General features: G+C 53.5%; 1 protein-coding gene and 1 pseudogene across 4 annotated transcripts; both read left to right on the top strand.

Moving 5' to 3' along the window:
- Positions 1-2,671: 2,671 nt before the first annotated feature.
- LOC119869940 lies at positions 2,672-2,803 on the top strand (annotated as a pseudogene).
- A 2,867-nt stretch (positions 2,804-5,670) lies between these two features.
- On the top strand, positions 5,671-15,698 carry PRMT1 (protein arginine methyltransferase 1). Of its 4 annotated transcripts, XM_038528207.1 has the most exons (11): positions 5,723-5,821; positions 7,999-8,052; positions 8,607-8,708; positions 9,490-9,645; positions 9,787-9,850; positions 11,653-11,795; positions 12,564-12,651; positions 12,757-12,872; positions 13,782-13,932; positions 14,208-14,329; positions 15,397-15,698. In XM_038528207.1, the coding sequence occupies exons 1-11, from the start codon at positions 5,786-5,788 to the stop codon at positions 15,478-15,480; spliced, it is 1,116 nt and encodes a 371-aa protein (XP_038384135.1). In that variant the 5' UTR covers positions 5,723-5,785; the 3' UTR covers positions 15,481-15,698. The 4 variants fall into 4 exon arrangements, with proteins under 4 accessions (XP_038384137.1, XP_038384135.1, XP_038384139.1 ...); XM_038528209.1 differs by lacking the exon at positions 7,999-8,052 and having other exon boundaries at positions 5,671-5,821; XM_038528211.1 differs by lacking the exons at positions 5,723-5,821; positions 7,999-8,052 and adding an exon at positions 8,260-8,360.
- The last annotated feature ends 102 nt before the right edge of the window (positions 15,699-15,800 follow it).

Raw genomic sequence — 15,800 nt, 5'->3', positions numbered from 1 at the left:
TAAGTCAAATGGAGCTCGGTTGGTTCCTGCTAAAGTTGAGATAAACTCTATTATGATTTATCAAGTGCCTATCTCCTGAACATACAGCATACTTGAGGATATCTGTAGATACAATTTCAGCTAATCACATTTTTCTCACCTGTTGCATGATTTATTTATTCCAGCTTATCCTGTGTTGATGGTCCTGGGGTCTTTCCAGCCAGCTCCAGAAGAAAGCAATGACCTTCCTACACAGGGCATTCAGAACACCATGCTCTTCTCGTTTTTCTCCTCCTGCTGCTCCTTCTGAAAACCTTAAATCTTTTTTTTTTTTTTTTTAATTTTTATTTATTTATGATAGTCACAGAGAGAGAGAGAGGCAGAGACATAGGCAGAGGGAGAAGCAGGCTCCATGCACCGGGAGCCTGATGTGGGATTCGATCCCGGGTCTCCAGGATCGCGCCCTGGGCCAAAGGCAGGCGCCAAACCGCTGCGCCACCCAGGGATCCCTCCTTCTGAAAACCTTTTGGCTGGTTACTCCTCTATATTTAGACCGAGGGGTAGTCACCTTTTTAGGGCTATAGCCCCCTTCACAAAATTATGTTTGTAAACATATAAAATGAGAGGCACAGGATTACAAAGGAAGTCACTTAACGGTTGATCGTCATTATTCACGGATTCCATATTTGTGAATTTGCCTACTCGCTGAGATTTTTTCCCAGTCCCCATGTTAACACTGACCATTATTTTGTGGTTGTTGGTAGGCATGCAGATGCTCAGAGCAGAAAAGATTTCACTCACCCAACGTGTACCTTTTCAGCTAAGATTGAGGAAGATGATACTCTGCCTTTTTTTTTGTTTGTTTTTGACACTCTGCCTTCTTACTTTAGCTCTCATACTGCAAATAAGCATCCTTTCCTCAAACTACTTAGTGCCACATTTCTTGGCATATTTGTACTTTTAGGGATGATTCCATTGTTTTTCTTTGAAGATTTTATTTATTTAGTAGAAAGAGCACAAGCAGGGGGAGCTGCAAAGGGAGAGGGTGAAACAGGCAACCCTTTGAGCCTGATGCGGGGCTCGATTCCAGGACCTCGGGATCATGACTGAGCAGAAGGCTGATGTTTAACCGACTGAGCCACTCAGGTGCCCCACAAAGGCCCCTCTCAAAGGGCTTCCATGTGGGGCTCCTGGCTGGCTCAGTCAGTAGAACATGTGACTCGATCTCGGAACTGGTTGTGAGTTCAAGCTCCATGTTGGGAGTGGAGTTTACTTAAAAAATAATAAAATAGGGATCCCTGGGTGGCGCAGCGGTTTGGCGCCTGCCTTTGGCCCAGGGCGCGATCCTGGAGACCCGGGATCGAATCCCACGTCGGGCTCCCGGTGCATGGAGCCTGCTTCTCCCTCTGCCTGTGTCTCTGCCTCTCTCTCTCTCACTGTGTGCCTATCATAAATAAATAAAAAATTAAAAAAAAAAAAATAAATAAATAAATAAAATAATAAATCAGTAAATAAATAAAGGGCTTCGGGGATCCCTGGGTGGCTCAGCAGTTTAGCACCTGCCTTCGGCCCAGGGAGTGATCCTGGAGTCCTGGGATCGAGTCCCACATCAGGCTCCCTGCATGGAGCCTGCTTCTCCCTCTGCCTGTGTCTCTGCCTCTCTCTCTCTCTCTCTTGTCTCTCTCTGTGTGTCTCTCTGTGTCTCTCTCATGAATAAATAAATCTTTAAAAATAAATAAATAAATAAAGGGCTTCTATCTGGTTAAGTCGGGCCTCTCCAGGATAATCTTCGTTTTAATTAAGGTGATCTGATTTGGGGCCTTAATTACATCTGTAAAATCTCTTACCCTCACCATATAAGGTAGCCTTGCCAAAGGAGTGACATCCATCCCTTTTGTCATGTGAGTCAGCCTACACCTTGGTATATCATGCCAGGGGCAGAAGTCCTGAAGGCCATCTTAGAATTCTGCTCACCACATGAGTATCTGCAACAATTTCATGTGACATCCAAGCACTGTAAGTTATGTTGCGGACCAGGTCATAGGAACTAATTCTACTTTGATACTTTGATGTGTTGCCCACATTCTTAACTGAAGGAAGAACTGAGCTGTGGTTGAGGGAGAGGTGTAAATTTCTCCTGTCCCCTTCAGGAAGCCTGAATTTTCAGCCTGACCCAAGTCAAGAACCTCCTAGATCTGCGTGCCTTCTTGTAATCACACCAACCCCATAGTGATTTTGTCCACTCCCATCTGTGACCTAAAGCAGTGCTGACCAATAGAAATAAAATATGAGCCACATATGTCATTTAGAGTGCATTGTTAACTTTGCTAGCACCATTAAAGGAAAGTAAAAAGTAACTGGTAGGGGTGCCTGGGAATTGCAGTCAGTTAAGTGTCTGATTCTTGGTTTCAGCTCAGGGTCCTGAGTGGGGCTCTGTGTTCAGTGGGGAGCCTGCTTGAGATTCTCTCCGTCTGCCTCTCCTGCTCTGCTCGCTCTCTCTAAAATAAATAACTTTAAAAAAAGAAACCTGTAAATTAATTTTAACAGTTTTTATCTGCCCTGCTTTGTATCCCAAATACAATCTTTTCAACATGTAATCAATATAAAAATATTAATGAAATAATTGCAGATTTTTTTAAGCATGAAATCTTCACCACTTGGAATACATCTTATTCAGACTTGCCACAGTCCAAGCTTTGCGCAGTGGCAGTATTGCAGCCAATGAGGTTTACCCAAAGCATGATTATTGCTAATTGAAAACTTTCCCCAAAGTCACCACAGTCCAGTGTGGAGTGGCTGCCATCTTCGAAATACATAAATTAGACACTGACAACTCCCTCATCTCTGACTTCAGCTCAGACCTCTTTCCTGGACTCTGTACCTGTATATCCTTCTGCCCAGTGCCACCTCCTTTTCTTCTTTTCTTTCTTTCTTTCTTTTTTTTTTTTTTAAGATATATATATTTGTTTGTTTATTTTTGAGAGAGAGCACAAGCAGGGGGAGTGACAGGGAGAGCAAGAAGCAGGCTCCTCCCTACTAAGTAGGGAGCCCAATATGGGGCTGGATCCCAGGACCCTGGGACAATGACTGGAGCCAAAGGCAGCTGTTTAACCAACTGAGCCACCCAGGCACCCTGCCACCTCCTTTTTAATGACATTAGGTTATGTCCTAGTGTTATAGTTTGTTACAATTTTGTTCCTAGTAGCAACACAGAGCAAAAAGTAATTGATTGGGCCAAATACGTGGAAGTGAGGGGGAAAAGGGTTAAAAAATCTTGCTGGGAGGACCTGGGTGGCTCAGTGGTTGAGCATGTGCCTTTGGCTCAGATGGTGATCCTGGGGTCCTGGGATCGAGTCTTGAATGGGATACCCCTCAGGGATCCTGCTTCTCCCTCTGCCTGTATCTCTGCCTCTCTGTCTCTCATGAATAAGTAAGTAAAATCTTTAAAAAAAAAAAAAATCTTGCTGAAACATTTGGAAAGGAGCTGTAGGATCCACACAGCCTCTATGTAGAGGTCAAGACATGCACTGATTTGATCAGTTGGACTTCATCAAAACTTAAAATCTCTGGGCATCTAGCTGGCTCAGTTGGAAGAACATGAAACTCTTGATCTTGGTATTGTGAGTTCGAACCCCATGTTGGGTGCAGGGATGACTTAAAAAAAAAAAACTTGGGATGCCTGAGTGGCTCAGGCAGTAAAGCATCTGCCTTCAGCCCAGGTCAGAGCCCTGCAATGGACTCCTGGCTCAGCAGGGAGCCTGCTTCTCCTTCTTCTGCCACTCCCCCTGCTTGTGCTCTCTTGCTGTCTCTGTCAGATAAATAAATAAAATCCGGTCAGCCCGGTGGCTCAGAGGTTTAGCGCCGCCTTCAGCCCAGGGCGTGACTCCTGGAGACAAGGGATCGAGTCCCTAGTTGGGATCCCTGGGTGGAGCCTGCTTCTCCCTCTGCAAAGACACAGGTCTTTGCCCCTTTCTCTCTCTCTCTGTGTCTCTCATGAATAAATAAATAAAATCTTTAAAAAAAAAAAGTTTACAATCATGAATACAAAAAGAATACCTATTGTAAAACTAGGCAAAAGTGCTCAACATTAGTGGTCAGGATGATGCAAACAACAGCCACAAGGAGAAACTTCTTCATACCCACCAGGATGGTTAAAATTAAAGATTCCTTGTAACAAGTGCTGGTGAGGATGTGGAGCATGAGGCTCTTCATGCATTGCTGATGGGGATGCAAAATGGTAGAACACATTGGAAAACTTTTTGGCAGTTTCTTATAAAGTTAAAGGTATGCCTAGCATACAACCCAGTTATCTGCTTCTAGATTTACCCACGACAAAAATATACATCCACAGAAAGACTTGTACATGGGATAGCCACTTTATTCATCATAGTCCTGTAAAGTCATATGGGGGCACCTGGGTAGGCTCAGCCAGTTAAGCATCTAAACTTGACTTCCACTCAGGTCATGATCTCTGGGGTCGTGGAATTGAGCCCCATGTTGTGCTCCACTTTGGGCGTGGAACCTGGTTAAGATTCTGTTCCCCCCCCAAATAAACAAAGAAAACTTTATATGAATACAATTATACAGTACGTTCTCTTTTGTGCATTCTTTCACTGATTTTTTTTAAAAGATTTTATTTATTTATTCATGAGAGACACAGAGAGAGAGGCAGAGACATAGGCAGAGGGAGAAGCAGCTCCCTGCGAGGAGCCCCCCGGGAGCCCCGCCCATGTAGGACTTGATCCCAGGTACCCGGTATGGCTGAGCCAAAGGCAGCCGATCAACCACTGAGCCACCCAGGCGCCCTAGGTGGATTAAATTTGAATGCATTTTCAGTTTATGATGTTTTCAATTTATCATGGGTCCCTGTAAGAGGAGGAACGCTTCCTGGAGGAGGTGGCATCGAAGGTGTGCCCCGGCTGATATATAGGAGTCGGCAGACAAAGGGAGGTGCGGGTTTTTAGCAGGGGGAGGGACTCGGCAAAGGCCAAGTGGCTTGAGTGGGGTTGTTGGATTTAAAAAACTCGGAAGTTAGGTAGAGGGCTAGGTGCTTATATGTCTCGAGGCCTGAGTCCTCTTGCTGACTTGCACCGCACACCAGACAAGCCCTCCTTTTCTCTGGACCTCTCAGGTCTCCAGTCTGTCCCTCAGGTAAATGACCACAAGCTCCCTCCTTCCTCCTGAACTTCCCCCCCCTCCCCTGCGACTGGGAGAATCCACCGAGTGGCTGAGGAGTGACTGTTCATTGAGCCAATCGCTGGAGCCTAAAGGCCCGTCTCTCCTCCCCTTCTCATGGGCCAATCGCCGCGTTCTCCTTGAGACCAGCAGCTTGACGGGGGCGGTGCAAAGGCTTCATGACGTCACGCTCAGGATAAACCAATAGCATCTATTAAGAGGCGGGTTGTTTTGATGATGGACAGCTCCCTTTCAAGATGTCCGCTTAACGCGGGGCCCGCCGGGAAGCTTTGAGGCGGTGCTGGGGGGACAGGGGCGGGAACTTCTGGTAGACTTTGCCCAATCAGCAGTCACGGTTCTTGCGATAGACGGGCAGTCTTTCCCATCCCCGTCGACTTAAGGGGGCGGGGCTCCGCACACCAGACTGGGCGGGCCCCTCAGCTTTGATGGGCGTCTCTCTTTGCCCAATTAGCAAGCGACATCCTCAGACGGGCCGCCTCCGTTGCCAATGAAATCTCCTGGCGGGGTCGTGGTGGGCGGGTCGTGGACCCTCCGGTATAAGGCGGTCCCGGGGGAGTGCGGAGAAAGGGGGGGGTCTCGGCGGCAGGAGGAGGAGTAGGTGCGGGTGAAGATGGCGGCAGCCGAGGCCGCGAACTGCATCATGGAGGTGAGCGCCTGGAGCGCTGCCGGGGGTGGGGGGCGGTTTGGGGGTCGATGTTTTGTGCCTCCGTCGTGGGGAAGGGGCCCCGAATGGGCGGATTGGGGCTGAAGGTTCTCAGCCGTACGGTGGGGACGCCGCATGCTGCGGATCGCGGGATACAGTCAGAGGTTCGGGTTTCCTAGCTTTCGGGGGTCTGCGGCACTCTGTCGAGCCGAGGGTGTCGTGCCCCCTCCCACGTGGAGGAGGGCTGGGGGCGCTTCCGGCCTGGCCCCCACGTGGCCGCGGCACGGTGGGTGGGGAGGGGGTGTGCCGTGCCCGGTGGCCCGACGGGCTCCACGTGCGGGACAAAGGCCCCGCCCCCGGCCGGGGGAGGGGCGCCCCGGGGGGGGGGCGGAGAGGAGGCTCCGACCCTCCCTCGGAGGCCCCCTGCCCTTTCCCCCGGGATCGCGACGTACCCCTCGGCGTGGGCTCACTTCTGTCCCTCCGAGAAGTAGAGTCTCTCGGGAGGGGCAGTGTAGCTCGGCCCTCCACAACCCCGTTCCCGATACCGCGGCATCTCCTTAGGCTTCGGTCCAGGTTTCGTGGACTCAGGGGTTGGGATTGGAGGAAGAGGAAGGATTGGTTCCCTCCGGGCCCCCGGTTTCCTGTCCCTGGATTCCCCCCTTCCCGGGGCTCTGGGAGCTGGGGGGATGGGGCATGCCCCTGTGACCTCCCTCCGGGTGGTGGGGGGGCCTCTGGTTGAAGGAGATTCTTCCCGATAAGGCGTCGTGCACCCCCTTGTGGCCATTTCTGGGTGTGTGGGAGGGACATCTTTTTCATGGGGCGTGTCCCAAAGCCCACCTCCCCTTTGGAGCCCTCCCGGGCTAGGGGAGGGAGAGTCTCTGCTGGGAAGAGCTTGTGGGGGAATATAAGCTACCTCCTACTGGAGACTTTTCTCTCCTCGGCGCCTAGATACGCGAAGGTGGGAGATGACCTCCCCCTTTCTGAAGCCCTGTTTGAGGGTCCTGAGCCTGGAGGCTTGAGATGGTGTCCTGAGAAGTTTGATTCTTGTGCAGCCATGTGGGCTTGGTTCCGGTGCTGTTTCAAGCTCCCTTGGGACTTGCTCGGCTGTGGTGTTAGTGGTATTGAGAAATGGGTCCCAGTGGGAAATCCCCTTACCCGTCACCCTTCTTTGTAGGTGTCCTCACTGGCTTGGGAGAATGGGGGCGGGGCTTGGAGCTGAGTGGGTCTTGTGTGTGACTTCGTGCTTCTGAGGGGCCTGGAGAGTGGTCATATCCGGAAGAGATGTCATCTGATGGGGCCTGCATGATCCCTCCTCTTACCTTGTAGCATTGGGGGCCAGCGGCCCCCAGGGGTCACTCCAATGACTTCCATCCCCCTTGGCTCTCTCCTGGACCAGAGTCTGTATGGGTGGAGGAAATATCTCTTTTAGAGGTTGCCTCAGGATTTGGCCCCACACCCCAGGGGCTTTGGGCCCTGGGATGGGTGTCAATGGGTTTGAGGGGCCAGAGTTTGGCCTCCTCCCTGGGACTCTACCTTCCTGGGAAGAGGGAACGAAGCTTGGAGATTGGCTCCAGCTGGTGGTTTTGTTTGGGGCTTCCTGAGCCCAAGGCAGGAGCTAGGGGTCAGGGTGCCAACTCTGGTAGGGGTGCCTGTGTGCCACACCTCCTTTCTGGAATCCTCTTAGACAAGAGGCTTGTTTGCAAAGGTGGTAGATGCCCAGTGGGTACACACTGCCAGCGCCCCCCCCCCCCCAGCTACTCTTGGCACCCTGGGATGGGGGTGTGTGTGTGTGTGTCAGGAAGTGTCACCTAATCTGGGGGGGATTAGATGATGAGGGGGAGTGACAGCTGGCAGTGCCTGTGTGCCTGGCGGGTGCCAGCTCCTCTGGCCTGGATGGGGGAGGTGTGTATGGTCAGGTGCCTGGCCAGAGAGGGCAACGTGGGGGCGGGCCACCATCTCTCCAGCCGTAGCTGGGACAGAACCCCATCTCTTCTCCCCCCACTTTTCCCACCCCCTTTTGAAAACAGCCCTGCCTCTTTACTCCCTCTGCCACCACTCCCCACCAAGGAAAAAGAAAATTGCAGGAAACACCCCCTCCCCTGTGAGCTGGGGTCCCCTGGCCTGGCCCTCCCCTAGCCACTCCCAGTAGCTAATCCTTTCTCCCTGTTACTCTCTCCTAGAATTTTGTAGCCACCTTGGCTAATGGGATGAGCCTCCAGCCGCCTCTTGAAGAAGTAAATATCCTTTTGTGAGACCCTTCCCCACATACATATATCTTGCCACATTATCAGGCCCTTTCTAGCAGGCTAACCATGATTTCTCTCGCTTCAAACCAGTTTACCCTGTGCCCCCAAACCGTTAGTACAAACCACCCTCCAGGTCTGTGGCTCCCATCTGGCCTCCCCAAGTACCGTGGCTACTTCCTTAACTCCATTTCCAGCCCCCCCACCTGCCCTTCCCGTGTCTGCCCCAATTCTGCCTTCCCCTCCCCTCCCCAGCTGTGGGCTGAGCTAGAGACGGGGGCAGAAAGACTGGAGAGATGGTAGGCGTGGCTGAGGTATTGGGGTGCTCCCTTGGATGGTGCTCTGGGGGGGTCCTGGAAGAGGAAAGTGGGGTTGTAAGGTTTTGGGGCTCGTGGGGGAGGCAGGACGGCAGGTGGGGCCTTTAGGGTTGCCATGGTATGATTGGGGGGAGGATCTGTTCTCCAGGGAGAAGTAGGGACCTGGAGGTTTAAGAGGCCTTGGAGAGCCCCCAGATTTAACCTCTGCTCCCGTCCACCCTCTCCCAGGTCTCCTGTGGCCAGGCAGAAAGCAGCGAGAAGCCCAATGCTGAGGACATGACGTCCAAAGATTACTACTTTGATTCCTATGCTCACTTCGGCATTCACGAGGTGAGTGTGAACAGCTCCTAAAGCTGCTGGATCTTGAGGGGGTTAATGTTTGGGAAGGCTGGGGCTGAATTTCCCACGCATGCGCACTGCCTCCCCTGGCAGCGGGCTTGGCCGCCCCTCTGGGTGTGAGGCACACACCCCGGGGTCGCCTCTCCCAGCCGTTGCCTTGGAGACGGAGCTTAGCCTGGCGCTCCTGGGAGGCTGGGGAGGGGGGAGCACCCCTCAGCCTGCCTGAGACTGCGGAGGTCAGGGCCTGCGTGTCTCTGCCGCCCTCTAGTGACTGGCGGTGGGACTGTTCCCCCAACCGCCCCGCCTTTGGTGCGCTGGCTTCCCGACCCTTTTGCACTGAGGTCCCAGAACGTGGTCGAGATGGGACTCTGAGAATTTTTTTCTTTTCCTTTCTCTTTTTCTCTCTTTTTTTTTTTCTCTTGCTGAGACCTTTTCTTTTCCAAATTGTGGTAAAATGCACGTAACAAAATTTACCTCTTAAGTGTACAGTCTAGTGGCGCTAAGTTCTGGATAAAGCCAAGGATCACTGCGGCTTGGGAGGCAGTGGTAGAATCAGGCCAAGCTGTTAGTCCCTCCGGTCTGGTTTTACAAACAGAATAACTGAGGTACGCGGAGGAAGGAAAATGATTTGTTCCAAGAAGACGAAGCAGGAGGACTGAGCTCTAGCTTTCCAAAGTGCCAGTGTGTCAGAGGCCAGGGCACCCCATTTTCTAGCTGGGGGCGCAGGCCCCTTCATGGCATGTTTGTATCTTGTGCCCGCTCTCCCTGCCAGGAGATGCTGAAAGATGAGGTGCGCACCCTCACCTACCGAAACTCCATGTTTCACAACCGGCACCTCTTCAAAGACAAGGTGGTGTTGGATGTGGGCTCGGGCACAGGGATCCTCTGTATGTTTGCTGCCAAGGCTGGAGCCCGCAAGGTCATTGGGGTGAGTGTCCTGGGCAGGCGGGTGGGCCAGGGCCAGGGGACAGAGAGGGGCCCCTTAGGGCTCAGGGATTGGACGGAGGGGAATGGGGGCTGAGGGTGGGAGTGGGGGGGGTCTCACCCTCCCTTCTTCCTGGGCCCCCAGATCGAGTGTTCCAGTATCTCTGATTATGCGGTGAAGATCGTCAAAGCCAACAAGTTAGACCATGGTGAGCCCAGGAAGAGAATGGGTTTGTGGGATGGAGTGGGTGACCGCCCCGCTTCCCCGGGGGCCCTTGGCAATGGGGTGGGGGTCGTCACTGAACACAGATTCAGCTGTTTCTCCCACCATGGGCCCTGAGCTGCTGGCAGCCTGGGTATCCCACCTTCCCAGAACCTATAACCAGTAGTGACGGGCATGCTCTGCCCTTTTAGAAATTGAGTGGTGAAGTCACAAGTTTAGTGCCTTACTCATCAAACACTAGGGCAAGAAGCAGTCTTTAGTTCGTAGAGGCATGTGGTTGACACCCGAGGGTCCATGGTGAGAGATCTTCCAGCTGCCCTTCTAAGTTCAACCCACATTGCCTTCCAGAGAAGTCTGCACCTACGAGCACATACACGTGTAAATGTTATCACGCTTACATGCATGGCTTCTACATAAATAGCATTTCACGCAAGCCTTTTGCCCTTTACTTTTTCCACCTGCTCATCATGTAGTTTCACACATTTTGAGATGTGAGAGGCTCTTAAAGACCCTTTTCAATGACCATTGTCTGCATGTACCCCAACATTTTTGATCAGGCTCGGGGGGCGGGTTTTCTAGCCACTCCTGAGATGCTCATCCTTGAGCCTGTGATGTCATTTCATGTATCAGCTAGGGGAACTGGGAGGTCAGTTTATTAAAGGAGGACTGCTTGGGTCAGAAATGTTCTTTGTGTGAATGTTGCCACGTGGCTTTTAAGTGCCCATCTGCCAGGTTCCAGAGGCAGAGAATGTGGGAAGATGGTAGGTTTTTCGGATGTGGAGGCTCCTAGCATTTAGAAAGTGAAGTGATTATTTATAAAGATTTTATGTATTTGCTTATTTGTTTAGAGAGAAAAACGTAAGCAGGGGGAGGGGCAGAGGGAGAGGGAGAGAGATCTCAAGTGAACTCCCTCTTGAGGTCAGAGCTCCCAAGTGGTGCCCAGTGCCATGACACAGATCATGATATGAGCCAAAACCAAGAGATGCTTAATGGACTGTGCCACCCAGGCGCCCTGAAGTGATTTTTTAAAGAGATTAGCATATATATATATATATATATATGAGAGATTAGTATAATGAACCCCCAGATACGCATCACTTGGCTTTAAATACATCCATTTGAAGCAAATTCTAACTGTGATGTCATCCTTCTGCAAATCCCACTGTGTGTGTGTGTGTGTGTGTGTGTAATAGAGCCTTTCAAAAACATGACTGTACTGTTAATGACAAAGTCTTATTATCATTTAATACCTAATCCACTCAAAATTTCTGCTTCTGTCTTAAAACTATCCAGAGTGATGAATGCACTTCAAAACAGAGTTAACAGGGGATCCCTGGGTGGCTCAGTGGTTTAGTGCCTGCCTTTGGCCCAGGGCATGATCCTGGAGTCCTGGGATCGAGTCCCACATCGGGCTCCCTGCATGGAGCCTGCTTCTCCCTCTGCCTGTGTCTCTGCCTCTCTGTGTCTCTCATGAATAAATAAATATAATATTTAAAAAATAAAAAAATAAAACAGTTAAGAGAGGGGCACCTGGCTGGCTCAGTCTATAGAGTGTGTGACTCTTGATCTTGGGGTCATGAGTTTGAGCCCACGTTGGGTGTAGAGTTACTTTCAAAAAAGTAAAAAAAAAATCTGAGTTCAGAGTATGGCTTCAGCTGACAGAGTTCTTTGAAGAAGCCCACATGTAGCCCCTAGCCTTTCCTTGAGAAGATGGGCTACCCCCCAGGGAAGGCAGGCGGACGTGTCTCCTTAGAGCTGGTTGCATGTCCCTCTCTGTGCCCCCTACAGTGGTGACCATCATCAAGGGCAAGGTGGAGGAAGTAGAGCTTCCGGTGGAGAAGGTGGACATCATTATCAGCGAGTGGATGGGCTACTGCCTTTTCTACGAGTCAATGCTCAACACCGTGCTCTATGCCCGAGACAAGTGGCTGGTGAGGCCCCTAGTGGGGCGGGAGTGGTTCCTACAGGCAGGGCTCCTCCTCCGACTGTGTGCAGGACACCTGCCAGTTGGGATCTGGGCAGAAAACCAAAAGCTGTGCTAGGTATTTCCCACACAGGGGACTTGATACAGGGGATTGACCGCTCAGATGTTGGAGGGTCCAAAGCCAAAATGGGATGTAACAGGCAGCAGTGTCCAGGAGACAGAGTCATGAGGTAGTTGGTGCTAGGAAGAAGATTGTAGCAGGGCAAAAGATGGGGAGAGGCTAGAGGGCCATGGTTCCAGGTGCTCAGATCCAAGCAGGCCTCCTGGTGGGGGGAGGTCACAGACCTGAACAAGGGGAAAGAGCTACATAAGATCTGGGGCAAAGAGGAACTGGTGCAAATGTCCTGGGGCAGGAGTGTTTTTACTGTGTGTTGAGGAATAGCAGGGAAAACAGAAGGGAAGGAGTGGATGGGCCTGAGTGCCTCCCTGTCCTCTCCACCATGAGACTAGTTTTCCTCTCAGGAGCCAGGGAGGGTTCTGCAGAGCCTTTAGAACCTATGAAGGACAGCCCTGACTTTGGTGCTGCTGGATGCTGCCTGGCAGCCATGTGGAGAATAGATGTGGGCATGAGGGCAGAAGCCAGGAACCAGCTAGGAGGCCATTGTAGGAAGCCCGGTGGCTCAGACCAGGGTGGGGATAGAGACCCAAGTTGTTGTGGTCTGGGGGCACGGTTCCAAGGCCCCCCCCTTCACACCCTCACCTGACCCCTTGGCAGGCACCTGATGGCCTCATCTTCCCGGACCGAGCCACGCTGTATGTGACAGCCATCGAAGACCGGCAGTACAAAGACTACAAGATTCACTGTGAGCTGGGGGGGAGGGGGGCATAGCAGCTTGAGGTGGGGGGGAGGCAGGTTTGGCCTGGGCACCCCTAATGGGCTCACCCCTCCTCCCTGCCTGACACCCCAGGGTGGGAGAACGTGTACGGCTTTGACATGTCCTGCATCAAAGACGTGGCCATCAAGGAGCCCCTGGTGGACGTGGTAGACCCCAAGCAGCTGGTCACCAACGCCTGCCTCATAAAGGTGAGGGGGGCGGTGATTGTGGCCTGGGGTCCCCAGGGTTGGAACCAAAGAAGGCCCACCACCTGACCCCAGCAAGACATCAGGTCCCTCAGTTCCTACCTGAGATCTGGGAGTCCAGCCTGTGACTAGAGGTGGCGCTAGAGGCCTGGGGAAGCTGCTTCATTGCGAGCTAAGCCTGGTGAGCTAAGCCTGGCGGGTGGTTCCAGGCCCCCAGCGAGCAAGACCAAGACCGGACTAGCTGGCCCTGCTCCGGGGGAGAAGCACTCCAGAGGGGTGTCCCTGAGCCAGGCAGCTAGGACCCTTTGCCAGCACACAAAGAGCAGGAAGCCCAAGGCCTAGAGTGAGTTTATACACACGGGGGCTGCTGTTAATCCTTTGTTGTGACCAGTTCATGAGCCCCTTGGTGTCCGGCATGTGCTGGGTTGGGACCGCACTGGGAGCTGGACAGAGGGGTGAATCCTAGGGTTGCTCTGACTGTGAGGGGCGGCCCAAACCTGGTGGAGGAGGAGGAAGTCTAGAGCGTGTGGACACAGAACAGCTGGGAGGGTGGGCGCCAGGGAGCCCTCGGAGGGTGTTGAGCAGGGCTTTGACATGATCTAATTGACAGTGTTTCAAAATTATTGTGTTGATTGGTATGTCGAGTTTAGGGCTATGGTGGGGGGAGGGTGGAAGTTGGGGAGTCCCGAGAAGAGCCACTGTGTGGGTGGCCCCGGGCAGGCCTTGGAGAAGAGGAGCACCAGGCAGTTCTCCCAAGCAGAAGCAGGGGCTCTGGAAAGTAGGACTCTCTAGCCTGGGGCTTAGGATGTGGGAGAGAAGGGAATGGGGGCAGCAGCGTGGCTCCCCCCAGGCTTTTCTGCTGAATGCTGGGCTGGGTGTTGGGGAGTGGGGCTCACGGGGCCTGTCCCGCAGGAGGTGGACATCTATACTGTCAAGGTGGAGGACCTGACCTTCACCTCCCCCTTCTGCCTGCAAGTGAAGCGGAATGACTACGTGCACGCCCTGGTGGCCTACTTCAACATCGAGTTCACCCGCTGCCACAAGAGGACGGGCTTCTCCACCAGTGAGCATGGGGCAGGGCCTGGGGGATGGGGGAGGACCAGGAACCAGTGGAGGGAGCCAGGGGGACACTGGGGACCCAGGCTGTGCTGCAGGCTCTGCTGGCTCCCCTGAGCATGTCATGTCTTCATTTCCCTACTTGGAAACCATAGACAGCAGGCCCTCTTCGAGGCTTGTGGTGGGTAAAAGGATTCAGGGACAGCGGACCCCAGTCAAGGCTCCATAAAGGTCTTGGGGGGTGGGCAGGAAGCCTGGGAGCTGATCTGACTGTATCCCCAGGCCCTGAGTCCCCGTACACGCACTGGAAGCAGACCGTGTTCTACATGGAGGACTACCTGACCGTGAAGACGGGCGAGGAAATTTTTGGCACCATTGGCATGCGGCCCAATGCCAAGAATAATGTGAGGCGCTGCTGGGGGGTGAGGGGGTGGGCTCAGGTGGGGACACCTCTCTCGACCTGTTTTGGAGCCCCAGCAGCCCTCAGCCAAGTTGAGTCTGCCACCCCTGGGGAGACCCTGAGTCAATGGGAGGCAGAGGGTCTGGAACCTGGAGTCCAGGGCAGGGGCCCAGGCTAGGAGTGCCAAACTGCGGGTGTGGTGGAGGGGGTGCCCCAAAGCCATGCCCCTTTTCTAAGGGAGGCTAGAGGTCCTCCACTGCCCACCAGGGGCAGTTTTGCTGCCACCAGTGCCCCCCCCGCCCCGGGACATCTGTTGCTATCTGGAGACATTTTGGATTCTCACACAACTGGAGGAGGGATGCTATTGGCATCCAGCACAGGACAACAAAGAGTCCTGGACCCTGGCTCCCGGTGTCCATAGTAACAGAGTGTGGGAAACCCCAGAGTAAAGCAACAGGAGGAGAGGCCTAGAGGAGCAGGGAGGAAACCTGGGGGCCTGGGGCGCTGCGCTGTGCTGCGCTGCGCCAGGAGGCCTGAGGGCAGAAGTCATCAGGGTTACTGGCGACCTTGGCCCAAGCTTTTCCAGGGAGCACTGGGGGGTGGGGAGCCCGGAAGGAAGATCGGCTTCCAGGAAGCTTGGAAGCAGAGGACGTGCGGACAGTGGGGTTGGGACCAGTGGATCCTGCCGAGGAGGAGGAAGTGTGCTGGAAGAGAGGTTTGCTTCTCAGAAAAGAGGGAAGGAGCAACTTCCCTCTGCTTTACTGATGGGAATGTTTTTGATGGGGAACAGTCTTTATGCAAGAGACAGAGCAGCTGGGCTCTGCCCTGAGCGGGGGCAGGTCTGGCTGGGTTCCAGGTGCGTTTGAGGGTGTCCCAGGAGCTGTCACTGGGAGGCAGGGTTGAGGACATGCTGAGGGAGCAACAGTGTGGAGTCTTCCAGCCTGATGTGGGGTCTCTGGGGAGCCTCTGGGAGGGCTGGCCCCCCTCCCCCTGCTGCTGCCTGACTCAGACAGTTCCAGATATCTGCCCGGTCCGTGTCCGGTCCCCTTCACACGTGCCCTCTCCCCACAGCGTGACCTGGACTTCACCATCGATCTGGACTTCAAGGGCCAGCTGTGTGAGCTGTCCTGCTCCACGGACTACCGAATGCGCTGAGGCGGCGCCCGGCTTCTCCCACCCCGCCCGGGCCGGCCCTGCACGGGCCCAGGGGCTGCGGCATTCTTAGGCAGTTTGGGGGCTCCCCCTTCCTCTCCTTCCCTCCCTCAGAAGGGGGTTTTAGGGGCCTGGGCTGGGGCGGGGCACATCGTGACTGTGTTTTTCATAACTTATGTTTTTATATGGTTGCATTTACGCCAATAAATCCTCAGCTGGGATGGCTTGGCTTCCTGGGGGGCGAAGGGGGGTTTGGGATTCCATCTGCAGGTGCGGAGTTGGCAGCCTGAGCGGTGGGGGTTGCGGTATGGGGGAGGGGGAGT

The sequence above is a fragment of the Canis lupus genome, chromosome 1 (assembly GCF_011100685.1).
Source record: "Canis lupus familiaris isolate Mischka breed German Shepherd chromosome 1, alternate assembly UU_Cfam_GSD_1.0, whole genome shotgun sequence".
Taxonomy (NCBI): domain Eukaryota; kingdom Metazoa; phylum Chordata; class Mammalia; order Carnivora; family Canidae; genus Canis; species Canis lupus.
This window is presented reverse-complemented; position numbering and strand designations above follow the sequence as displayed.

Bases quoted from the DNA above. Each gene is read 5' to 3' on its own strand.
- PRMT1 (XM_038528207.1), top strand. From the start codon at position 5,786: ATGGCGGCAGCCGAGGCCGCGAACTGCATCATGGAG. The intron at 8,709-9,489 runs GTGAGTGTGAAC...TCTCCCTGCCAG, and splicing joins CTCACTTCGGCATTCACGAG to GAGATGCTGAAAGATGAGGT. The intron at 11,796-12,563 runs GTGAGGCCCCTA...ACCCCTTGGCAG, and splicing joins ATGCCCGAGACAAGTGGCTG to GCACCTGATGGCCTCATCTT.